The sequence below is a fragment of the Canis aureus genome, chromosome 5 (genome assembly GCF_053574225.1).
Source record: "Canis aureus isolate CA01 chromosome 5, VMU_Caureus_v.1.0, whole genome shotgun sequence".
Taxonomy (NCBI): domain Eukaryota; kingdom Metazoa; phylum Chordata; class Mammalia; order Carnivora; family Canidae; genus Canis; species Canis aureus.
Window position 1 is genome coordinate 9,143,624 of NC_135615.1, and position 27,133 is coordinate 9,170,756.

A 27,133-nucleotide genomic window follows, 5' to 3' on the forward strand; every position below is an offset into this window, starting at 1 on the left:
TAAAAAAAAAAAAAACTTAATCAGGTATACAGAGTGAATTAAGAGAAACTTTTCATCCTAAAATCAATTTAGTAAATTTGAAAAAAAAAAGGAGGAATAAACTATGGGTACCTAAGGAGCTGCGTGCTGGCTCACTCTTTTTCCTCAAACCAACATATTTAACATAATTCTGGGGCAGCCTGGGTGCCTCAGTGGTTTAGCACCTGCCTTTGGCCCAGGGCGTGATCCTGGAGACCCGGGATCGAGTCCAACATCAGGCTCCCGGCATGGAGCCTGCTTCTCCCTCTGCCTGTGTCTCTGCCTCTCTCTCTCTCTCTCTCTGTGTGTGCCTCTCATGAATAAATAAATAAAATCTTAAAAAAAAACATAATTCTGTATTTTGAATTAGCATTAATGTATTTTTAAAACCAAGGGTATGGTTTAAAATGTCTTTAACACAAATTGCTACAAAGACTTTTTTACTAAGAATTATTTCAGAGCCAAAGAAAATAACCCCCACTGTGAAAAGGGGGTTTTAGTCACTGTTGCTATTCATTATTTTTTTCACTTAATACTCACCAACCACTTAAGTTTTTCTCATGTTTTATAAAAAAATGTATAAAGTATATTTCATTTGACAAAAATCCCTATATGTCCCAAGTACATTTCCCCCCATTCCAAGATTCTAGATAACCTAGAAGCATCCAGCAACTTGGCCAGAAAACTTCTGTACCATCCAGTCCTTACTTATTACTAATCCAGAGAAACATTGTGAGATCTGGCTCACTCTTGAATGTTAAGGTCCATCTTGCATTAATTAGAATGGATTTCACTGCAAGCATCACAACAAAAGAAATGTATCCCTGAGATTTGGATCATTCCACCACAATGAAATGTTTGAACTTTATAAATCATCTTCATGCTTTATTTTTATTCTAATCTCAACCTGGAAAATTCATATTCCTTAAAAATGATTATCTACTGATGGCCAGTGGTATGCTCATTAACAACAGCTCTGTAGAAAAGAAGGAGGGGCACCTAGTGGTTGAGCATCTGCCTTCGGCTCGGGTCATGATCCTGGGGTCCTGGGATTAAGTTCTGTATCAGGCTCCCAGCAAGGAGCCTACTTCTCCCTCTGCCTATGTTTCTGCCTCTCTGTGTGTGTGTCTCTTGTGAATATGTAAAAAGAAAAAAGAAAAGAAGAAAAGAAGAGAAAGAAAAGAAAAAAAGAAAAGAAAAAAGAAAAGAAAAGAAAAGAAGAAAAGAAGAGAAAGAAAAGAAAAAAGAAAGAAAAGAAAAAAAGAAAAGAAAAGAAAAAAAGAAAAGAAAAGAAAAGAAAAGAAAAGAAAAGAAAAGAAAAGAAAAGAAAAGAAAAGAAAAGAAAAGAAGGAGGAGGAGAGGAGGAGACAACGGCTCTAATTTGTAGCCTGGCCAAATACCATAGTGTAAATACTCCCACCATGGCCGATTTCCACCTGCCAGTGTGACATTGACAAATGCAGAGTTGCAAATAGATGAATGGTATTACCATTATACAGATACAATTGACATGGATAAACTCCAGAGCATATATACTAGTGAAACGAACTAAATTATTTAAGAAGTGATGACTTGAGCATTTATCACTTTTGTTTTTAACACAATTTATTAAAGTTTATTTAATGTGATTCTTTAATAATGGCCTTTTAACAACCATTTCACTAAATTCCTGAAAATTGTTGGAGCAGCCAGGAAGGGCAGACACCAGCACACCTCTGGTATTTTGATAACCTCTTTCCTTGGGTCTGGTTTTATGTTCTTTTTTCTAATCTCTTAGGTAGAAAAAATCACTTTTGGTCTTTTTATTATCTTTTTGTTGTTGTTGTTGTTTATCAAGATCACTAAGGAATTTAACCAAGAAAACAGTTTTGGGTGTACACGGAGATTTTTAAACATTAGTTTTCCCTGTTCACTTACTTTGTAAATAGTCTGTTGTTTGTATCATTGACCAAATGCTACTTAGGAACATTTGTGGGTTTTGTTTTTATTTTTGTTTTTGGTTTTGTTTTATCCATCAGGTTAGAATGTTTTCTTTAAACTTATTAATGTCTAGTTTTACTGCAGTGTGTTTTGAGAATGTGGCCTCTATAGTTTCCAAGGCATACACCTCAGCCATATGTTCTAGACCATTGCAATAAAGCAAATATAATAAAATGAGTCAAAAGAATGGCTTTCCAGTGCATGTAAAAGTTATATTTACATCATACTGTAGTCTATTAAGTGTATTATAGTATTATGTCTAAAAAAACAATGCACGTACCTTAATTTAAAAATGCTTTATTACTAAAAAAAAAAAAAAATGCCAACCATTATCGGAGCTTTGAGCAAGTCATACTCTTTTTTGTTGGTGGAGGGTCTTGCCTTAATGTTGATGGCTGATCAGGGTGGTGGTTGCTGAAGGCGGGGGTGGCTGTGGCATTTTCTGAAAATAAGACGACAATGAAGTTTGCTGCATCAACAGACTCTACCTTTCACAAATGATTTCTCTGTAGCATGCAGTGCTGTTTGATCCCCTTTGACTCACAGTAGAACTTTCAAAATTGGAGTCAGTCCTTTCAAATCCTGCTGCTTCTTTATCAACTAAGTGTGTGTAATATTCTAAATCTTTTGTTGTCATGTCAACAATCTTTACAGCATCTTCACCAGGAGTAGATCATATCTCAAGAAATCACTTTCTGTGCTCATCCGTAAGAAGCAACTCTTCATCCACTCAAGTTTGATCATGAGATTGCAGCCACTCACATCTTCAGGTTTCACTTCTAATTTTAGTTCTCTTGCTGTTCCACCTGTCTATAGTTACTTTCTCCACTCGAGTCTTACACCTCTTAAAGTCATCCACGAGGGTTGGAAGCAACTTCTTCCAAACTCTTAATGTTGGTATTTTGACCTCTTCCCATGAATCATGAATGTCCTTACTGGTATGTAACACGATGAATCCTTTCCAGAAGGTTTTCAATTTATTTTGCCCAGATCCATCAGAGAAATCAGTATCTATGTCAGGCATATATATCCTTATGAAATGTATTTCTCATATAATACGACTTAAAGGTCAAAATGACTCCTTGATCCATGGGCTGCAAAATGAATGTTTTGTTAGCAGGCATGAAAACGTTAATCTCACCATATATCTCCATCAGAGTTTCTGGATGATCAGGTACATTGCCAATGAACAGTATAATTTCCAAAGGAATCTTTTTTTTTCTTGAGCAGCAGCTCTCAACACTGAGCTTAAAATATTCAGTAAACCATGTTGTAAACAGATGTGCTGTCATCCAGGCTTTGTAGTTCCATTTATAGACCACAGGCAAAGTAGATTTAGCATAATTATTAAAGGACTTAGGATTTTCAGAATGGTAAGTGAGCAGTGGTTTCCACTCAAAGCCAGCTACATTAGCCCCTGATAAGAGAGTCAGCCTGTCCTTCAAAGCTTTGAAGCCAGTCACTGACTTTTCCTCTTGAGCTATGAATGTCCTAGGTGGCATCTTCTTCCAATAGAAGGCTGTTTCATCTATATTAAAATCTGTTATTTAGCATAGCCACTTTCATTAATTATCTTAGCTAGATCTTCTGGATAATTCACTGCAGCTTCTACATCAGAATTTGCTGCTTCACCTTGCATTTTTGTGTTATGGAGATGCCTTCTTTCCTTAAACCTCATGAACCAGCCTCTGCTAGCATCAGACTTCTCTTCTGCAACGTCCCCACCTCTCTCAGCCTTCATAGAACTGAAGAGAGTTAGGACCTTGCTTTGGATCAGGCTTTGGCTGAGGGGAGTGTGGTGGCTGTTTGATCTGTCCAGACCACTCACACTTTCTTCGTATCACCAATAAGGCTGTTTCCCTTTCTTATCATTCATATGTTCACTAAAGTAGCATTTTTATTTTATTTTATTTTATTTTACTTTATTTTATTTATTTTATTTTATTTTTTAAAAGATTTTGTTTATTTATTCATGAGAGACACACAGAGAGAGAGAGAGGCAGAGACACAGGCAAAGGGAGAAGCAGGCTCCATGCAGGGAACCCGATGCAGGACCCAATCCCGGATCTCCAGGATCATGCCCTGGACTGAAAGCAGCGCTAAACCACTGAGCTACCTGGGCTGCCCTAAAGTAGCATTTTTAATTTCTTCCAAGAGCTTTTTCTTTGTATTCACAACTTGGCTAGTTGACTGGCTCAAGAGGCCTAGCTTTTGGCCTGTCTCAGTTTTTGACATGCCTTCCTCACCAAGCTTAATAATGTCTAGCTTTTGATTTAAAATGAGAGACATGAGACCCTTCCTTTTCACCTGAACACTTAGAAGCCATTGTAGGGTTATTCCCTGGCCTAATTTCAATATTGTTTGTCTCAGGGAGTAGAAAGGCCCAAGTGGAGGGGGAGATATGGGGGGATGGCCAGACGGTGAAACAGAACACCCACAGTATTTATCAGTTAAGTTGAACGTCTTAAATGAGTGTCGTTTACAGCACCCCAAAACAATTACAATGGTAACATCAAATATCACTAATCACAGATCACCATAACCAATATAATAATAATGAAAAGATTTGAAATAGTGCAAGCATTACCAAAACATGACAAAGAGACGTGAAGTGAGCAAATGCTGTCAGAAAAATGGCCCCAACAGACTTGCTCAATGCAGGGCTGCCACAAACCTTCAAGTTGTAAAAAACACAATATTTATAAGGCACAATAAGGGAAGTGCAGTAAAGCAAGATATGCTAATACTTTTAAAGTCCATTAAGATTTTATTATTATGAAATACTTTTGTTAGTAATACTAATTAATGGAATATAACCCAGAGACATATTCTCTTTAATCCCCTCGAGAAGTTGTAATAGTGTCCTAGCTCAGAGTACATATACAATAAACCTGAGGCAAAGTCTGTATGCATGCTTTGTTGGTGGCTACCATCCCAGGGCAGCAAGAGTGGGGACCGAGTAATAGGGAAGGAAGGAAAGTTATCAAGACAGTTATGCAGTCACACAGGATACCCCCAGGTAGAGGATGTGGAAACAGTGCACCTCAAAATAGTCCAATGGGGAGAAAGAAGACAAAGTGACTGGATCTTTCTATCTTCTAATCATCCAAGTTCACCCCAGTAAGCATTAAAATTCTGTGGTAGGGGCTCCTAGGTAGTTCAGTGGTTGAGCATCTGCCTTTGGCTCAAGTCATGATCCCAGGGTCCTGGGATTGAGTCCTGCATCAGGCTCTCTGTAGGGAGCCTGCTTCTCCTTCTGCCGATGTCTGTCTTTGCCTCTCTCTTTGTGTCTCTCATAGATAAATAAATAAAATCTAAAAATAACTAAAAATGAAAATTAAAAAATAAAACTCTATGGTAGAGTTTGCAAAAATGGCCACACTAATTCCTACCATTCCTGTATACATAACCCTTTGTAATGTGACTTTGTAGCAACTGCTACCAAGAAGACAGGTCTATTTCTCCACCCCCTGAATCTAGTGTTGGCCATATGACTTTCTTTGGCCAACGGGGACGTTAGCAAATATGATACCGAACAGAGACTTGAAAAGCGCCTGTGCCTTGGGGCATGCCCTCTCTTGCTGCTAGGAACCTCGGCCAGCGTGTACATGACCCCAGGCTAATCCTGCTGCCACAGACGGAAGCCACGTACAATTGTCCCATCTAACACTGAGCCAACTGCCAGACATGTGGGTGAGGCCCCGCAGACCAACCAGCTGCCTATAGTTCCATTCTATACTATCCAGCCAGAGGAGCTAGTGTAGCCCAGAACGGCACAGCCACCCTCAGAATTGTGAGAAAAAAAGGATTTGTTGTTTAAAGACATCACACTTTGGGGTGCATAGCAAAGCCAACTGATGGACTCTTCCACAGTAGAGATTGGGTTATCTGGCCCTTTGGGCAGCTGCTGGGGAAACAAGATCCTATGATCCATGTTCCAGTGTTTCCTTGGAGTCCAGAGTGGCAGGAGGAGCTGTGACTTCTGGGGCCCCAATCTAACATCACTGAAACCATGACAGTCCCCCCATAATAAGTATGACAGGTGCCATGCTGAAGCAGCACCACAGGGCAGCAGAGGCAGCCAATGGTACAAGGAGATGAGATGATGACTGGCATTTCTGTCAAGCAAGGACCAATGTCAAAATTTGGAGGTAAGGCCAAGCAACATGGGGAAGTGCATAAGCTGTACAGAGAGATCCTTTTATCTTGTGTGAGTTAAGACTCTTCATTTTAAGTAAATGAAAACCAACTTGAATTAGCATAAGAGAAAAAGGTTTATTTATTAGGAGGATGTGGGAAGGCAGCGAGCCTTAGAAAGAGGTCAATGCTGGAAATGAAAATCTGGGGATTCTCACTCTATCACCCAGATGTCTCAGCATATTTACTTCACTCTTTTCTCTTTCTGCAAACCAGCTACCTTTCCTGCTTCCCCAGGACTCTGTGGGAGAGATTACATCCAGGGCCTCCTAAATTCAGATGTTACCATCCCAGGCCCACAACTATGACAAATTTCCAAAAGAAAGAAACCAATTAGCGCAGCTTCAGTCAGACGTATAACCCAGAGCATAGTAATGTAAGGCTTCCCAAGAATTGATCCCTGCAAGTGCGGGGACAGGACAATTTCCAGAGAACGGGGGTGAGAACTTAGAAAATTGAAAGATGTCTGCCACATTTGCCCAATTTTTTTAAAGATTTTATTTATTCATGAGAGACACAGAGAGAGGCCGAGACATAGGCAGAGGGACAAATAGGCTCCTTGAGGGGAGCCCAATGTGGGACTTGATCCCACGACCCTAGGATCATGACCTGAGCTGAAGGCAGACGCTCAATCACTGAGCCACCCAGGTGTCCCCACATTTGCCCAATTTAAAAGATGAGGAAACCAACCAAAATTCAGGTAGAATAAGAAACTCTCCCTAAGGCCACAGACTACCAGGGGTAATGTCATGACCTTAACTGAGATCTCATTTCAAACCTCAAACTTTTCCAAATCTAACAGAATGATCCCACGAGACTCTACCAAAAAGTATCTAAGATAAGTGTATTTTCTATAATTAGCATGTTTAATTCTATAACAAGGAAAAAACCAAACTTCTATTAAGCCAAGATACATCAAGAAAAATCACTTCTTTGTTTTAAAGCTGACCATCTTTAACGCATCAAATTTAACCTCTTCTTTTAGACTGTCATTATCTTCTGTAGTGTAGCCCCACTGCCCCCACAACCCCGCATTTCTCCAGGGCTCCACAGGAACTCCTCAGGGTGACATAGGACTGCTTTTCTACTGCTCTGAATGCACCACAGTCATTGCAACATCTGTGTGTTTAGGGGTGTGTGGTCCCAGAGACTCTCTCTGCTCTCTCCCTTACCAGTTGAACTCTTTCTCCCTTCAAAGTCCGCTCTGAGTCCAGCCTCCTCTGTGAACCTCTTTCGACAACTCAAACCTTGCTGCCCTTCCACTTTTCTGAACCCCGAGAGTCAGCTTATTCAATAAAAAAAATTTCTATTTGTGTTCTTAAAATTTCTTTATTTTTTATTTTAGAGAGAGAGAGAGAGTGCAAACAGGGCCAGGGGCAGACGGAGAGTGAGAATCCCAACCAAACTCCCTGCTGAGCATGGAGCGTGATGAAGGGTTCTATCCCAGGACCAGAGATCATGACCTGTGCTGAAATCAAGAGTCAGATGTTTAACCAACAGAGCCATCCAGGTGCCCCTAAAATTTCTTTTCCTATCTTATGCCCCCACTAGACTATTAGTTCCTTAGGTGGAAGATGTCATCTTGGTTTGCATCTCCGAGGGGTCACTGGAAGCTTCTGGCTCGAGTACAAGATTTGCATGAGAGGGTATGAATTTTCCAACCACCACTCTGAGGTGCCTCATGACTAACCAGTGACTCCTACTGTGGGCACTTAATTACTCCAGCGTGGAATCTACAGCCTGCTTGACATGTTGGTTTCTTTTCTTTGCTATTTCTCCTAGAAATTTCAGTAACTCTATGCCCTGAGCATATGTTTTGATCTGTGTAGATGAGATCTGACTCCAGCTTCATTTAAGTATAGACTGCACATAACTTTATTCATTGCTTCCCCTCCCTTTATACACAGATCTCTCATTTATGCCATTTCCAGTATTACATGCTAGTATAAGAACTCAGGTCTTTATCGTCATGATACAGCATTAAGAACAATGCTGAACAAATCTGGAATGCAGAGCTTGTAAGAATCTGTAATATGTTGAATTTGCTCTTGGAATCATTATTTTGATTAAGTTCTATATATTTACACTTTTGAAAGTCAAATAGTTCAACACAGTTTAAAATGAAAAAAAAAAAAAAAGTCCCCTGACACAACCTCCCTCCTCCCCAGAGATAGTTGATTTCTGTCCTTTAATCTGTATTCTGGCATATGTCTCTGTATTTAAAAATAATGTGCTTACATTATTATGTGCATTATTAATATAAATGTAATTTATGCTCATATAAATATATAATGTGGTTATATTTAGTACAAATATTTTTAAACTTCTTGGTTTTTACTTTTAGGTAGTATATTTTGATTTTCTATTATGGAAGGTAAGATTTTAACTCTCCCGCCCCCTCCCCCCCCCCACACACACACATATATACTCTTCCCTGTACCTTCCCAATCATAGATTTCATTTTTATCCAAGGTGTACATTTTATGATTATGCAATTATGTTTCACAGCTAAGCATAAACATTTTATATTTGGGTTATTATTTCCTTTTCTGGTACAACTCTTTTGTTCTCCTTAAAAGTAATCATTGTCTTCTTGTATTTGCTTTGTTTTCTATGTTCTTATCACAGACCTATCCTCAAACTATTCAACAGCAGTGTGAGTCCCCCAAGACATTCACACAGTCCTCAAGGCAGCCTTCCCTCCCAAAGCCCCAAGCCCTCTGGCTCTAGCTTCTCTACAAACCTACTGTCCAGACGTCAACTTGGAGGTTCCTTCAACCGCCATTATGGGGCTTCCTTCTATCTCATCTGAGATGGATGCCTGTCTCCTAGATCCCATGTCTTAATTTTCCTTGGTTTACACCCTCATGTAGGTAGGACTCATGTCAGGAGGTTTCTGAGAAAGGCCAAGGGGGTGGTACATTTTTCAAGACTTCAGTGTCTGAAAATACGTAAAATATGTTTATTCTACCCTCATTCTTCATAGTTTGGCTGCTATAGTAAATATTGTCTATTTTCAGTGCTACTAAAGATCTTTTGGTCACCTTTCCCTTGGTAAATTTCTCACATCTTGAGTCTCACTTTTCCAAGGTAAAACCTAGAATGTGCTCTTTGGCTGCTGGGGTTGGAGAAGGAGCTATTAACCTACACTCTAACAATAACACATACCTGTGTAATGTCAGTTCAGAAGTAAGCAAAAAAAAAAAAAAGTAAGCAACACGAGAGACGAGAGAGTGGCTGTTTACTTTTTTTTTTCTCTTTTCTTTTTCCTTTTTTTTTTTCTTTTTTGGCAAATTGTGAAAACAGAGACATGAGGCATGTACTCTGTAGGGGAGGAATGACTTAATAGCAGAGCTTACTCATCATTGCTGCCAGCTGTGGTATCTGGACCAGGTGTGATGGTGGTGATATTTTTCTCAGTCGCAGCCCCCACAGTAGTCATTAGGTGTGGATCCTGGCAGCATGGCATGTAAGCCTGCATTCTCTCCCATTTACAAACAATGTAAAGCCAATAAATGTATCTGTTTAAACTAACAATATAGATTCTGCTGTTCTTACACGATTAAGAATATTGATATGGTTGGGTATAGAATTGTAGCTTGGAAATAATTTTCCCTCAGAATTTACAAGCATTGTTCCATGGTCTCCTGGTTACAATGTTTCTTTTTTTAAGATTTTATTTATTTATTCATGAGAGACAGACAGACAGAGAGAGAGAGAGAGAAAGAGAGAGAGGCAGAGGGAGAAGCAGGCTCCATGCAGGGAGCCTGACATGGGACTCGATCTCGGGTCTCCAGGATCAGGCCCTGGACTGAAAGGTGGTGCTAAACTGCTGAGCCACTTGGGCTGCCCCTACAATGTTTCTATTGAGAAGTCTGATACCATTCTTGTTCTGAAGGTTCTGGATATGACTTATTTTTCATCTCTGAAGGCATTAAGGCTATTTTTAAAATCCCTAATACTTTGTGAAATATCTATTCAAAATGACACGGTGGGGGTTGCACTCATTCGGCGGCCACACACAGTTGTACATATTGTGCACTGCACCACTCTGGGGAGACTATTCCCATCTTAATCCATAGACACCACCTATATGGCTGTCCGTGATGAACTGTGGACATCCTGTGGACCTTACAGTCAAGCAACTGCTATTCTTGAATTCTAAGAGTTCACTTGTGTAATCTTTCTTTTCCACCATTGTCTTCATTCTATCTCTGGAATACCTATTAGTCAAATATTGGACTTCACAGATTAGTCTCTTCATTTTCTTATTTGGTCTCTATTTTTCATTCCATGTCTCCTTATTCCACTCTGAGAGATTTCCTCCACTTTATCTTCCAAACTTCTACTGAATATTTAACTTCAGCTATGCTATTTTTAATTTACAAGAGTTCTTTTTAAAAATAGCAGCTCTCTGTTCTCCAGATCCAAGATCTTGTCTTATTTCTCAGAAGATATCAATTAGCAATTTATTCACTTTTTTTCTCCTTTTAGATTTGCTTTTATTCACTGCATCCTGTTTCCTTTCTCTGTCCTTCTTGCTATTTCTTTTTCGAGTATTGGCATCTTGTTTTTATTTTAGAGACGATATTAAATGCCTGGTAGTCAGTGGCACTGACATTTCCAGGAGAAAGTTTGCTTAGAATGTGTGTGCAGGGTGGCTTCCAGTGGTGGCTTCCCTCTAAATGACCTGGCACGCCCATTTTCCTGAGGATCCCAACGGAGAGTCTCTGAAGGTCTCTTCTCTGGTCTAGCCTATTCTCCCAGAAAGAAATCTGCCTCAGGTTGGGTGTGGCAGGTGAGGTGGCAGGTGGGGAGAGGCGTATGCCTTGACAGCCACGACTCTCAGATCTGAGGGCAGGCCAGGACCACACTGTGTCTCCACATCCTCTGGTTTTAGCCCCACCTGGGCTGTCACCAGCAGAGGTAATGAGTACCTCCAGCCTTTGCTCTCTGGGATTCTGCAGAGCAGGGCTGCTTCTGGACTTTCCCCCCTGAGTCTGGTAAGGCTTTTGGCTCTCCAATCTGCTAAATTATTTACCGCCCCTCTTTCCAATGTCTACATTTTGTTTTATCATCATCATCATCTCCTTTCCCAGGTTCTTTGTCCTTGTGGGATTATGATTTTCCCCCCATCATTTTTCAGGAAGTATTTTGAGAGGAAAAGGTGGAAAATATGTTGAAAATGCCATTTAAAAAAATCTGATATTCCCTCTATACTTTGAAAAACTTACGTAAGGCCAAATGGTTGCCAGGGACCCACCTCTCCTCTTCCTCACTTATAGGTAACAACGTATTACCTACTGCATGGCATCATCCTGAGGAGTAAATGAGAAAAGCAGGTCAAGCACTGAATTTAACTATTATAGTTGTGGAAACAACAGGGACCAAGCAATGCCCAGCAAACAGCATGCACAAAGCCCAGAAGAAAGGAAAAGTTCTTCCCTGAGGTCCTGGGACCAGCAGCATCAGCATCACCTGGAAATATGTTGGAAATTCAAACGCTCAGTCCTCACCTCCAGACAGACAAAAACAGAAACTCTGGAGGTGTTTCTGAAACCACTGCAGTCTGGGACCCACTGATATGAAGACAAGGAAATGGGCTTCCTTTCACTGGAGGTGCTATCTGGGGACCACTTGCAGTCACTGGATATGCCTCATGCACCAGGAAGAATGAGGCTGGCATTTAAATAAAAGTAGAGGTTTGTGAGATGAAAGCCAGAGAAGAGACAAACATGAACATGGAAGACCTCATTCCAAGCCCCAAGGACCTGGTCTTGCAGCCATGTCTTCAGCTCTGTGAGCTATGCCAGGATCCTGCTCAGCAACATAGGTCAATAGGGCCCCCTCCCTTTGTTTGTTTTTCTGGAGCCAGTTTGAATCAAGTTTCTGGCATCTGCAATCCAAAGAATCTGGACTCATATCAGAATGAGGGAAGCCTGGGTGGCTCAGTGGTTGAGGGTCTGCCCTCCACTCAGGGCATGATCCCGGGGTCCTGGGCTTGAGTCCTGCATCGGACTCCCTGCAGGGAGCCTGTTTCTCCCTCTGCTTGTGTCTCTGCTGCTCTCTGTGTGTCTCTCATAAATAAATCAATAAAACCTTAAAAAGAAGAAGAAGAAGAAGAAGAAGAAGAAGAAGAAGAAGAAGAAGAAGAAGAAGAAGAAGAAACCTGACCATCCCAGAATGAACCTGACCATCTACAGTGTCATGAGTTGTGGGAAAGGGCAGCTCTCAAAGCCAGGCTAGCAAGTAGAGCCTGCCAATGGGCTCTTGCCCCAACAGGTTTTACAACACTCTGAATTTCATGTTTCCTCTGCTTACATATTGTGGACAAATATGGACATATTTACACACGCAAGAATCAAATTGAATCAATTTACCTCATCTTGGTATTTCAAGATTTGGTGAGCACATCCATATTCATCCTGTTTATAACATTCATGATTTTATGAATTTTCATCACACTCCTTATTCTTCCTCTCATCTCACTTCATCTTCCTAAACTTCACAGAGCACTTGCTCAGTCATGGAGTGAGACTCCTAAGATCTGCCTGTAGTTCAAGGGTCCCCAAACCTTGGGAGCTGAGCATCAAAACCACCCTGGGAATTTGTTTTCTTTGTTTGTTTGTTTTTTAAGATTTTACACTTTTATTCATGAGAGACACAGAGAGGAGGCATAGACACAAGCAGAGGGAGAAGCAGGCTTCCTGTAGTCCCGATGTGGGACTCGATCTCAGGACCCCAGAATCACACACTGAGCCAAAGGCAGATGTTCAACCACTGGCCCACTCAGGTGCCCTACCTGGAAGATCTCTAAATCTATAATCCCCATGCCCCACTCCAGCCCTACTACATCTCTCTGAGCTCTATTCTGCATGCACACACACACACACACACACACACACACAAATACAATAAAGGTATATATATACACATACATATGCATATATATATTTATTACAATATTTCTATGTGTGTATTTTTATATGTAGGTATATGTATTGTAATAAAGATAGATAGATAGATAGATAGATAGATAGATAGATAGATAGATAGATAGTTACACATCCATCTCCTGGTGAAACTAATGATCCTCATCTATGTGGCTTTGCATCGTCCTGAAAATTATGTTTTCTTAATACCGAGAATTTGTTTGCTTAAACAGTGAAATTTGAAGCATGAATATTTCTTTTTTCTGAGAGTTACAAAATTAAACGCAGCTATTTTTTCATCGAGAATGATTATAAATGAGGCTGTCCTCAACTCTGCAAAGTACCCACAAAAAAGGTCATGTAGACAACATGATCTAACATGCAAAGAGCAAATACCTATCATGTGGGTTGCCACTTCCTTCTGCTCTCATGAACTGTGGACTCTCCCCTACCAAGCCTGAGCATGGCTTTTTCTCAACAGAGGGCTCTTGGTAGCCACTACCAGTCCATTGGGGAAAACACATATGCTGTCACTTAAAATTTTCTGGTTTAAGGTAAAGAGCCCTGGGTCCTAGTCCCAACATTGTCACTATCTATGAAAAACAACTTCTCTCTTTTGATTTCATCTTTTTTAGAACAAAGATTATATTTTTTCCTCCTGTACAAAAGGTGGTGAGGATGAAATGAGGTTTGCAAATCTAAACAATTCACAGTCTTGCCCCCCAATATAAGATTAAATTTATTAGGTGAGACATTATACTAAAGATGAGGCAAGTAAAAGCAGAATGTTGTATCAAAAGAAAGAATCCCACTGTTCTTAAGCACATGTACCAAGATGATCAAAATTTCACTTAATATTCTCTAGTCCAAAAAAAATGCATACATTTCAAACATAGTTTTGATACTTTTAGGCAAATGGAAGCTATCAACATCAACAAGTATTGACCAATGGAAAATACAAATACCACATATGTGGAGCTATACAATAATCACTGTTTTCAAAAGCACTTTTCAAGTTTTGAAATAGAATTTTGATACTAAATATGCCAATGCAAAAATATTAAAAGAACATATTTGCATGAATAAAGAAGAAGCAAAACCCTGTTAATAAATAATAATGAAGCACATCACCAGTCAGCAATCAATACAAAAAAATCATTTCAATCAGAGTAAGCCTAAAATAGAAAATCAGGATCAAAACTGAAAGCAAAGCTGTAAGCCAGGTTCAATGCACATAATGAACCTGTCCTGTGATTCTAAAGGTAATAATTCCAGAAGTAGCTAACATTTAATGAGTGCTAGCTCTTTGCTTGAGATATGTACATTACACATCATTTCTAATGTAATCCTTACTCAACCTTCTGAAATAAATATATAACTGTTTCCATTACACAAATGACGCAGAGCTAAAGAGGTTAACTAACCCACCCAAAGTCATGCTTACAGTAAAGTGGTTCACCTTCAAATTGAACCCTAGCTAGTTTGACTCCAAAGACCTCCCATGAGCAAAATAATTCATGCAACATACGATTATGATAGCCTCCAGTTTTTAAAGATCTATTACACACAGCCCGTGAGTTTACCTACTACTTACCACAGTACGTACTCTCGAGGCAGTCAATATTTGTTGAATGAATATTTACCTCATATTTCCAGGAAACATTTTCCTTTATTTTTCTTATCTATTTGGCATATTAGTGAGGCTTGCCCAGAACACCTTCTTAACTAGATAAATACAGGCATATTGACTAATGTATTGTTCCTGGGCTCTCTTTCCTTAGGCATCATACAGACCACTACCCTTCTCTTGTGATAATATATTTCTGCGGCAGGATAAATAATTTGGCTATGGATATTTGTGTCAGTTATGGCTTTCTTTACATCAAATTTTTTTTAGAGAGGGAGGAGGGGCAGAGGGAGAGAGAGAATCTTAAGCAGACTCCACACCCAGCATGGAGCCCCATGCAGGGCTCGATCTCACAACCCTGAGATCATGACCTGAGCTGAAATCAAGAGCTGCACACTTAACTGAGTGAGCTACCCAGGTGCCCCTACATCAACTACTTTTTAGTAACCCCCACGAAGGCTCTGCTTGTTATGCAGCTGCCTAGACTCAACTGGGAGGGTCCCCTTCTCAACAAGAGTTTTAGTGACCATCTCTCAGAGTGGGTTATGCTTACAGTTGGCCGCTCTGACCCATTTTTGAGGGTTCTTATTAATCTTAAGAAGGTGAATAAGAGTTATAGGAGTTATACAGAAGGCAAGTCTCATATTTTTTATTTATTTTTTTTAAATTTTTATTTATTTATGATAGTCACAGAGAGAGAGAGAGAGGCAGAGACACCGGGAGCCCGACGTGGGATTCGATCCCGGGTCTCCAGGATCGCGCCCTGGGCCAAAGGCAGGCGCCAAAACCGCTGCGCCACCCAGGGATCCCAAGGCTCATCTTTAAATACTCTTATATGAAGTCTCTAGACCACCAAGTACCTGCTAGTGGTATGGGGTTTTCCCCCTTTTTTATGGGATGAGGTGAGGTGTAGACATCTTCTTTTAAAAACTGAGTAAATTAGCAAAATCAGTATATTAGTAAAACTTACTAAAGACCAGCTTATTTTGGGATCCCTGGGTGGCTCAGCGGTTTAGCACCTGCCTTTGGCCCAGGGTGTGATCCTGGAGACCCGGGATCGAATCCCACATCAGGCTCCCGGCATGGATCCTGCTTCTCCCTCTGCCTGTGTCTCTGCCTCTCTCTCTCTCTCTCTCTCTATGTCTATCATAAAAAAAAAAAAAAAGACCGCCTTATTTTAAGTACATACAGCTCTTCTAAAAGAAAACCAAGCAGGACAATGTAAATAAAAAAAATTGGAACACAGAGAAAGGGAGAGAAGTAAAACCAGGAATATCTGAAAGAAGCAAGATCTATAAAAACGTAAGAGGAAGAAGTTTTATATTGTCCTTTCTGAAGAAAAACAGTGCTTGTGTTGAAGGCCAGATTTTCGAGATATTTCTGTATACTAAGAAACAATTAAGAATGGAAAGGAAATAGAAGAAAAGCAGCCTTCTCAAAACGTGGAAGGCTTTGTGCATGTATGCGTGTAACCTGTGGCAAACACTTTTTTGAGGAGCTGATAAGAAACGCTAAATGGTGGCCACTGTGAATCCCACTTCTGTACCTCCGTAATGTGAAACAGGCGCAGGCATATTTTATTCCCTTGATGCCCAGATACTTCCATATTATCATTTTCCTCTCAGAGATATTTTCACCCTAAACCATTTCCTGACAAATAAAGATTTGGAAAAGATTGCTATTTTCCTGCCAAGATCCATTTACCCTTTTCTTGGGAACAGTCTGGTTGATATTCCCCAGTTAGATAAGGCCATCTGACAAAATTCGGGCCGACAGACGAGAGCAGAGGCGAAGTGTGCCCCCTCCGCTGTGTGCTCTGCGAGTGACGACGCAGACCTGGTGGTGGCCCAGCTTACACTCGCACAGGGGCAGTGTCCCAGGACATGTGTCTTCTACAGAGCGTGGCTGCCCTGCCAGCCTGGACTGCTCCCTTTGGAACAGTTAAGTGAAAGAGAGAAAAACTTCTGTTACAAGCTTAGCTTAACTATTAAAATCACACCGTCTATTCCTGTAGATTTCTGGTGCATTCTACACCAGTCTGGCCATCTCTCTGCATATTGCCACCATTCTGAGCAGTACTGCCTGCTGCCAGCAGCCACTATCAATAATGTGGGAAGGTAATGGAAAATCCGTCAGAGAAAACGACTGTATATTGAGAAGTTTAACATCCATCTTAAATCTCCCTTCTAATTCCGCCCTGGAATTCTTTTTTTTTTTTTTTTTTTAATTTATGATAGTCACAGAGAGAGAGAGAGAGGCAGAGACACAGGCAGAGGGAGAAGCAGGCCCCATGCACTGGGAGCCCGATGTGGGATTCGATCCCGGGTCTCCAGGATCGCGCCCTGGGCCAAAGGCAGGCGCCAAACTGCTGCGCCACCCAGGGATCCCCCGCCCTGGAATTCTGTAGAATAAGCAGCCACTGAGGTTTCCGTTTCAGGCATCTACTGTTTATTGAGATAGGAGCGCTGTTCAGATTTTAAGTAAAAATCTGTGAACTCCCCCTAGGCCTGGCAATTTTCAGCAAGATGACAAGGACAGTGGAGTGACAGCTAAGGATTTCCTCGTGGTGTTCTTCTACTTCTTCATTCCTATTACATCACCGTACAGGTCAAATTTCACTGTAAGAAACAAAAGGTGTGAATGTCTCCTGTTTGTCATTAGAACTGAAAGCTTTATTTGAGTTTATTTTACAAATTGGCTGCACAGGTGTTATGCGACCCATTGGGATAAATTTCCTTCACAATCACCTACTTTGCACACCACTCTTTTGTACCTTGATAAGCTACGGAATACAACCGCGTAGTCTACATTTGCCCAGTGTAGACATAATATACATTCATTAAAGGAGTTCAAAAGACAGTAGTCGTATTTGTACTAGACCTATCTCTGCGTACTGTAACTTGCAGTCTTCAGTGAAGAACTGATATTTGAATTACTTCATAATTAGCACATCTTTAGTGAACCAGAAAACTAAACACGAAAATCAAAGAGAGACAACCGGCAGGTACCCACTAAAAAGGATTACATATGGAAGAGAGGAGGCAAAGTATTAACCAGGCAATGACAAATCAACTGCAATTTTGAGGACTGAGAAGGTTAACCCCCAGGGGTCTTTTGTTTTCATATGGCACTGCATATGTGCAGAGGTCCCTTAATCAGACAAATTTGGCATTTCCAGGATACCACCACAGAATGCAAAAAAGAAGACAGAGATGAAAGCAAAAAAAAAGCTCTCTGGTTGACCAAAAACTAAAGTGTAAGTACATTACCCATAGCAGAGCATCCTATTCTCAAATTAGAAACCCATTTCCTATGATCTTGGAGTCAATTTTGACAAGCATGCTTGTTGGTGTCCTTTAATTCAACGTAGAAAATAATGATGAGCAGGAGGGAGGGGATAGGAAAATATTCAACACAAAGATAAAAGTCCTAGCACCCTGAGGTCCTTTAAAGTACAAAGGGACTGTCACACCTCAGCAATCTGCCAAGGCTTCGGGGCCATATACCCATGCCATCATGAAAGCCCTCAGTCATTAAGGGAAGATTAAAAACTATTCAGTTATCTTACCAAAGGCAAATAAGTGCACCACCGATTGCTCCTTAAAGAATTTTATCAAAAGCAGTTTTGTTTTAAATTTTACACATAAATAGACCGTTCCATTAGAAAATTCGTTTGTGAAAACCAGGCTAGATAGGATTTTATCTGATGACAGTGAACTCACTCACTCTCTCTCTCTCTCTCTCTCTCTGACCTCTACCCACAGAATAATTGTCACTGACCTAATTTACAGTAGGAGGAAATACACTGCTTCTCCCCCCACCCCCACCCCACATAGATCTGTTTTGATCTGATGTGTGCTACTTGTCCAGCCCGCATTGACCAATGGCATAAGCCTGCAGCCCGTGCTGCTGAACACAACAATCCTAAAGCATGCTTGAAATCTGTCCAGCATTTCCTTCCCGACCAGGCTATAGAAAGAAAACACAGCAGAACTAGGAATTGCTGTAGACTGGACTTGGGATAGGTGTAACCCCTAAAGCAAGTCAGAGCAAGTCCCTCTCAGATAAGAGAACACTTTCACAATCATTTCAGGTTGATGGAGGTTCTGTTTTTAAATAATTTTTCTTAATTTAGCGCTCAAGATGTTTGGAAGATGACACAAAGATAGCATCAAATTCTACTTTTTGGGTTTCACAATCTATTTTTTCCACTTACGGACTTCAGTACTTCACTTTTTATGACACGACCTCTCTTTAAAATGCTCAGAATCACTTTGTTAGTGGTAATTCTCAGTTACTGTAGACTCCATTTTTATTTAATTTCACATCTACCAAATAAATATTTCCCAAAGCTCATAGTTTCCTTCAATTAATTCTTTCACTCAACAAATGTTTACTGAGCGTTTACTCTGCTAGTTACTAGGTTGGAACCAAGGGACTCCACAGAGAACATAGTATATAGTCCATGTCTATTCCATTTAGTACATTTAGGGAATAAAACTGAATTAAATGTCATCTAGTTTCTCGATGCCTCTTTTTTTTTTTTAATTTTTTTTTTTTTAATTTTATTTATTTAGGATAGTCACAGAGAGAGGCAGAGACATAGGCAGAGGGAGAAGCAGGCTCATGCAGGGAGCCCGACGTGGGATTCAATCCCGGGTCTCCAGGATCGCGCCCCGGGCCAAAGGCAGGCGCTAAACCGCTGCACCACCCAGGGATCCCCTCTTGATGCCTCTTTGAGATGGTTATAGACACTCCAGGAATGTCAGAAATGGTAATAAGGTCTGGACTTAAGATTTCGTGTGACAAATAACTGCTAAGTGTGAACATGTAACACATTTGAAATACATACTTATATTGATCCAGTATGTTTACCTGCATATTAAATTATCAGATGTCCAAAGGCTTAAAACCTATTTTTAATCAGTAACGCTTTTCCTCCATATGAGCACACTGAATACCACGGTAAAATTTTAGAGTTCAACTTTCTCACCTTTTAGGGAAAGAGGGAAAATACATAAAATAAATTTTAATAAAGTAGTGAGAATTAGCTCAAGATCCTTTTTTTTTTTAATACAAAAGTTATCAAGAAAACACCGCAGCATAATGATTATTTACCCAAGCTGAGGCTAACCAACTCTGATGTTAAAGAAATCCTAAGGCAGATACCTCCTCTCTATAGAATGTGGTATCTGAAGAAAGGCTTTGTGCCTATGAGAATTTTAGCATATAAAGCATATGGACTACAAGTTTAGGAAAACGTAATTAAAGAATCACATGTACATGTCCTGGTGACACTTATCAACAGGTTTACTGCTTAGTCCAATTAAATAAATGAAAATGAGTACATTTTCTTATCTTACAGAAATACAAGTGGAAAAATGAACAAAAGGTTCAGGGAATTAGGCTTTTGCCAAAATGTTGAAGTACTATGCCATTTAATTTTTTAAAAATCAAACAGTAATTTTAAAAATCACACTAATAGTGAATTGTATCGGTTTTTATTCATATACCACTTTAGTAAAATTTTCAAGTTGATAGTATGATTTTCACATTAATATACCAGAAACCACAGTTGGATTGACCTAGGGGCTTTATCCGCCTCCATCGTATTCTATGGAGAAGGGGGTAAACTCTAAAGAAACTTTAGCTCAAAGCCACCAAGAGTTTCCTTCATAGTCTGGAACCTCTTAGCTGCTATAAAGAGTTTCTGAAGGAATAGATTTTAATAAAATCTATTTGAGTCAACCACATTTCCACCTCTTCGACTACGCGTTTTCAGTGATCCAGGTCTGCTACTGCTAATACATAAAACTGGTACGGCAGTAGAGAATAAATATTGAGCCTGAGGGAGTGACCAACACTACACTTCTTCAGAAAACCAAGCCATAGAAAGAGAATGTGAAAGGCATAAACATTTCAGGCAAGACAACTAAGAAAACATGCTGCCAATGCAACAGGACCTGAGGATCCATTAAATTCTTTTAAACCCATCACCCTTGAGGATGTAAATATCAAGGACTTGGGATTCTAATTCGAAAATGAAACAGAACCCAGAAAAATTTGTTTCTTTAAAACAGTAATGCGCTTACAGATGGCTTTTTAGGATATCATATCTAATTAGTCTACTCATTTGTGTAAGTTTTAAGTATGCCCAAATTTTTACATGTCTAAATTAAGGGGAGAAATGGGAAAGAAGTATGTTTAGACAGGTAATTAAAAAAAAAAAAAACTTCTTTCCCAACTTAATCAGTGAAGCAAACGTCTTCTTACCCAAAAAACCAGAGATGCATGATTAGTTAACATTGAAAAGAAATTCATTAGTTAGCATTTAAGGGAAGTTGTCCTGATAACCAATGGCATTCTTCCAAAAATGTGGTTAAGCAATGAGCTCAAGCTCCAATGCGTCTTTAACCATGAAATATAAACATATGACCTATCAGCTGTAAAGTAAAATATCCAAACTAGCTGTTTTTGTTCTGTAATAAACAAGATACCCAGATATGCATACAGGTGTACCTGTCTACTAAATACAGTAACACATCTTAAAATTAATAGATTCCCATGGTCTCAAGATGCCCAGACTGGACAAGAATTAGGACACTGTTTTGATTACTCTCTGAAACATTTAAATCTGTGCTGAGAGTAAGTGAAACACAAAACTATGATACTTAGACACTGTGCTGGTTAACACAATTCTTGTACTTCCCTGTTTATTAGCCAACAGGTACCTCTATAGTTTTAAACAGGGATTTTAATTAGAAATGGTAAAAGCAATGTCCTGAGTTACTCCATCTGTAGATCATATTTCATTAAGACTTATCCTTTGAAATTATAATGATTATCCTACCTTGTTCATGTGAGAACTTAAGAAATCTCCCTCATAATTCTGGGACATCTTTACACAAGAAAAAAAAAAAAGAGTGTGTATGTAAGAGAGGCTCCTACAAGTGTCACCTTTTAATTGAAAAAGCATCTTAGCCAAAAAGACATTGTAAAAGTAAAAGTACGCATTTTATTCATTCATTCCATTGGCTGAGAATCGCTCTATTGTACAAATACGGTATTGTACAAAAAAATCACAAAATGTTACAAAATAAAAAAGTACAAACTGCAGCACTTAATAAATATGACTAGAAGTAGTTAAAGTGGAAATGAGATAGATTTTAGGTTGAGAACATTGTTTGACCCAGCAAACCATACAAGATCTGTTTACAGACATTTTTATTTGTACATAATACAGGGCAATCCTATTTTGCCTTTTGAGAGAATTTAAAAGGAATAAAATATTAAGACACTATTCTCCTGCTATAAAACAACTGCCAAAGTTGATTCAAGGCATTTAATGCTAGTAGTTTTTTAAAATCTCTTAGTTGAATCCAAGAAGCTATATAAAGCAGGAGGCTTATCTTGTCACAAAGTTAAAATGCTCTTATAACAAAATGACAAATATAAATAAGAACAATTCAGAGCACCAATCTACTCTAAACACCAACCAAAGTACAGAATAGTCATCACTCTGCCATCTGCAAATATCAGACTTCCATTCAAGTAAGAAGACCTGGTACTATTCCCCCTTACAGAAAACTCCTCCCTCCCTTAAATATTTCTCTTTTAAAGGCTGACCATTTCTAGAAAAATAATGATTTCCAAAACAACCAATCTGTTTTTCATTAAAATGGAATGGGTCAATCATCTGGTAACACAAATGCATTAATATCCACTTGAAATAATGATCTAAGAATCATAAAATTCAAATCGAACAACATAAAGTAACTACTGAATCACAAACTCTGTTCAAAGTAATAAACTTCATATAAAGCACTTTCTCTGGATTGATGCCGGAAAGCTGTCTGTCAAAACGGAACACGTCATAGATGAAGGTACACCCATTCTTAAAAACGTTGTGCAAAAATACATTTTTATAGAAAACAGATTACCAGGAATGAACAAATTTACACCGTGAGAAACTAGCCTGCAAATTATAAGTAGCGCCAACTTTATACAGCAAATTATAAATAAGCAGTAGGATCACCCCAAGCCATCATGAAACATTATTTCGGTGCCCAGCAACCTTCAGCTCTGAGGAGAAAAACATTCAAAAAAATGATTAAGGCATTACACCTACAGTAAATCTACTAGGAAGTTTAAAAGTGCTATTACCCTGATTAGAGTTCGTAATTCTCCCAACACAAACTATGTATGCAATTCTCCCAGGGTGTAGGTTTTCAGACACTTCAAGAGCATGCATTTTGTTCGATATACATTTTGGATAGGGATATGGCCATGGACTTGGCAAGTTCTTCGTCGCGTTTCCGTTGCACTTGAGTCTGTCTGCACCAATTGTCATACTCGGGGTTAGGATAGGAGTGATCAAACACGGCATCATAATGTCCATTACTGAGCCAACTGAGCCAAATGCTAGGCCGTAGGGAATCCTCTGGGCCCAAGTAGTGAATCATGGTGGACACCGTGGGGCTCTCCAACCTCCCTCCAGTCGTTAGATGTATGTTCACATTCAGCATCTGCCCCATGGCCAGCAGTTCCGGGTACCCGGCCCACGCCCCGTCCTGAGCAGCAGCGATGATGAACTCCCCCACGTCGCCCTCAATCAGGGGGCTAAAGTGGTCGAGGTGGTCGGCGATGTAATGCACCGTCTGTTCCCTCAGCTCCCGGTGCAGGCTCTGGTCTCCGTACACCGTCTTGCTGACCGCTCGGTAGAGGCAGTTGCCGTCGGGAATGATGTGGAACCGGTACTTACTCCTCTGCCGCAGGTACTTGTCCTGCCTCTCCACCTCCGCCAGGTACAGGGCCAGCTTCTCGTCCCTGGGATCCGACCTGGAGACCACCACCGCCTCCGCCGCGCCGCCCGGGGCCGCCTCGCAGCTCCGCGCCGGGGCCGCCGGGGCCGCCTGGGCCTCCGGGTCGGGCCGCCGCGCCTCGTCCGCGCCGGCAGGGTCGCTGCGCTCGCCCGCCCTCTCCCAGCCCCGGAGGCTCCTGTCCGCCGGGTGCTCGTCGCCCCACGGGCCGGGGCCGGGGCCGGGGCCGGGCTCCGGGCTTCCCGGGGGCGGCGCGGGGCCTCGGTGCTTGGCGGCGGCCAGGGCCTGGCGGTGCTCGCTCAGTCGGAAGTTTCTGTCGGGACCCTCCCGGGCCGCGTCGAGGCCCGCGGGCTCGGGGCAGTCGGGCCTCAGCAGCTCCTCCAGCAGCCAGGCCGAGGAGCCGCGGCGCGGCGGGAGCGGGGCGCCGGGCGCCGGGGCCAGCAGGAGGCAGCGGCCGCGCGGGGCGGCGGGCGCCGGGGCGCCGGGCTCGGGCCCGTGCAGCAGCAGCCGGTCGGCGCCCAGGGCCCGCACGGTGATCTGCGCCGTGGACGTGTAGTGCGGCGGCAACGGCGGCTTGCACGACCCGGCGGGCGGGCCGGCGGCGGCCGAGGCGGGGGCGGCGGCCCCGGGCACCACCTCGAAGCAGGAGGAGAAGGCGGGCATCTTGGCGGCGGGGGCGGCGGCGGCGGCGGCGGCGGCTTCTCGGGGCTCGGCGGCCGCGGCAGGCTGGCACTCACCGGTCTCGGGCTCCGGCTCGCCGCTGGCGGCTCCGGGAGGCTGGAGGGAGACCTTGAAGGGGGCGGCGGCGGCGGCGGCGGCGGCGGCGGCGGGGGCGGCGGAGGCTGCGGCCGTGGGACCCGGTGCCCCGGCTGGGTAGTGGGTGCAGACGCTGCTGTAGAGCTGCATGTCCCTGCCCGCCGCTCGGGCCCCTTATAGGCGCGGCGAGCCGGGCTGAGGGGGACACACCCTCCGGGCCCGGCGGAGGGGGCCGGCCGGGCGCGCTGACCCGGCGCCCCTAGAATAGAAATGACCCAAGGGCCGCCGGCCGCCGGCGCGTCAGGAGCCGCAAATAGCGCCCGGGTCCCCGCCAAATTCCTGCTGCGCCACAACGCGCGGTGGGGGCGGGGAGGGGACGCGCGCTCGACCCGGGCCGGCGCGCTCTTCCCGCACACCCGGGGCGCCGCGCCCGCTGCCGCTGCTCCGGCCGCGGCGGCCGCTGGGGACTTTCGGGGAAAGCCGCCCGCCCCGCTGGAGCGCGTCCCGCCGGCGAGGAGCAGTGCAGGGCGCGCGGAGGGGCCGGGAGGCGGGGCCGCGGTTGTTTACCTCAGGCCGCGCGGCCGCGTCACGTGGGCCCGTTGGAATGTGCGGCTCGTTGCGGCGCCCCATTCAGCCGCGCGGGCTCGCCCCGCCCCCCGGCCCGCGCCCCGCCCCCCGGCCCGTTCGGCGGACGTCACGGGCGGGGCCCGCGGCGCAGGGGGCGGGGCCCGCGGCGCAGGGGGCGGGGCCCGCGGCGCAGGGGGCGGGGCCCGCGGCGCAGGGGGCGGGGCCCGCGGCGCAGGGGGCGGGGCGGGAGGGGCCGCCGGACGCTCCCTGCTCCTCAGCGGCGGGTCCTGGCGCCGCGCCGCGCTCCTGCTCCTGCGGCGGCTGCCGCGGCGGATCGTGGCGGGGTGGGCGCTGCGTGGCGAAGCTGCGCCGCCTAGACCCCGTGCGGTTCGAAGGCAGCTTCCGGGACGGAGCGTAGCCTTGTAACCCCCTGCAGGGCCAGGGCACCGCTGCCGTCCTTTTGATTTCAGTTCTTTGGGTCACAGTGTTAAAACACCGTGACGCCCCGCGTCCACCCGCGATTGCTGCCTTGCCCAACCGAAAGCAACTTTTCTGCACCCCTCGCCCCTGTCAACGGGCAAACACACGACTTGGGCGATGGGAAGCCCTTCCAACAGCCTTTGGAAGATCAGGTGCAGCCGCCCACCGCCCACCGTAGGTCAGTCGTGATGCCTGCCGAGGCCGAGCAGAATATTGGAAAGAGTTGTGCTCACCGGTGCTAGTCGTATCCTCTCTGTAAAGGGAAGCCAAAGTGTTCGATTTGATCAACCGAGTGTTGGTTATACTAGCGGGCAGGTGTGCTGTGTTCTGAGCTTCCATCACCTGCAAGTAACAGGCCCTAAGCGTTCAAACTGAACGTGGAAGCTCTCTCACCTTTTTTAAGAAATGGGGAAATAGGGACGCCTGGGTGGGTCAGTGATTGAGCATCTGCGTTGGACTCAGGTCGTGATCCCAGGGGCCCTGGGATCAAGCGCCCCCCCCTCCCCGCATCAGACTTCTCTCTCTGCCTAGGTCTCTGCTTCTCTGTCTGTGTCTCTCATGAATAAATAAATAAGTAAAATCTTAAAAAAAAAAAAAAGGAAATGGGGAAAAAGCTGTGGACTGTGGCGCATGCTTCCACCCACTCCCCCCCCAAACCTTCCTTTGAAGTGTAAATTCCTTGAATGAAAATACTTGGTCCTGTTGGCTGTTGTGGTGACCTCCCCTAGCACTGTACCTGGCTATGGAGCTAGAGCTAATATTTACAGAATGAACTAATTAACGGAGAATGAGTTCCCAAGGTTTTTCCCCCCGGAATTGGGATCCCGGTCTCCTGACGCTCGCCAGGGCTTTGAATTTTCCTCTGCAGGGGTCAGGCGTAGGTGACTGGCAGGAGGATCCCAGCATTGAGGCTTTTGCTGAGGTCGTTCCAACCTGTTCTGTAAATCAACTCCGGAGGAAATAAAAACTAATGGTAACTACCCTATTGGAAGCTGGTTGCCCCCATGGCTACCTAGAAAAGGGAGATTACTTAGATTTCATCGCTGCTTTTGCGGGGATCTATTGCTCTGTGTCTTAAACACTTCACACTGAGCTCTACCTTGAGCCTTTCAGTAGCTATGTTCTGAAACAGATGGCAAGACAAATAAATAAATCTCAAATAATATTTATTAAGTACCCGTTATGTGACTAGCAGAGTAGCATAACGAGCCTGGAGGGAGATAAGGGAACTTCAATATGAATCCTAAAGCAAGATGTATTTTAACAGGTTAGGGTAAACACAGGGAAAATGTACCAAATTAGGAACAGATGGATGTAAACAAACATATCAAAATACAAAGTTTTAAATAAATGAAGGCTCTTTTTTTTTCTGTTTTATCTTGTGGGATGGGGGGGCGGTGGTGGATGTGGTGGGCTGTGCAAGGCTGCATATTCACTATGGAATCCATGCCCACTCTATATCTCAATCTGAAAAGTCTACTCAGAGGAAATGACACTTCAGGAAACTCAAAGCAGGAATGATTGCCAGACTTGGAAATGGAAGTTGTTTCCTGCCCGAGGGAATCAAAAAAAGGCAACTCCTTGCAAATGATAGTAAAGAGATTAGGGTAGCAAATCCAGTTCCTTAATACTCCATCTGAGAAGAATTCCTAATGATTCCATCCTGGAAAATCATCTGTCTAGCATATTTTGGTGCTGTGAAGAAAATTGGCAGAAGTTTAGGAAAATAGGATTCTAAACCAAAATTACAGTCATTG

At 43.0% G+C, this 27,133-nt stretch overlaps 1 protein-coding gene across 4 annotated transcripts in view; it reads right to left on the reverse strand.

Moving 5' to 3' along the window:
* The window catches only part of OTUD1 (OTU deubiquitinase 1), a 90,155-nt gene extending 65,542 nt beyond the window's left edge, over positions 1-24,613 (reverse strand). Inside the window, exons 1-4 of one of the 4 annotated variants that reach the window (XM_077896803.1) lie at positions 22,918-24,613; positions 21,605-21,652; positions 19,630-19,747; positions 17,180-17,372 (exon numbers count right to left, since the gene is read on the reverse strand). In XM_077896803.1, coding sequence (XP_077752929.1) covers positions 22,992-24,479 — 1,488 coding nt within the window. In that variant the 5' untranslated portion in view covers positions 24,480-24,613 and the 3' untranslated portion in view covers positions 17,180-17,372; positions 19,630-19,747; positions 21,605-21,652; positions 22,918-22,991. Of the gene's footprint in view, positions 1-11,429; positions 11,514-17,179; positions 17,373-19,629; positions 19,748-21,604; positions 21,653-22,917 lie in introns of those variants that run through there. The other 3 variants (XM_077896801.1, XM_077896805.1, XM_077896802.1) reach the window with 3 other exon arrangements.
* Between the last annotated feature and the right edge of the window lie 2,520 nt (positions 24,614-27,133).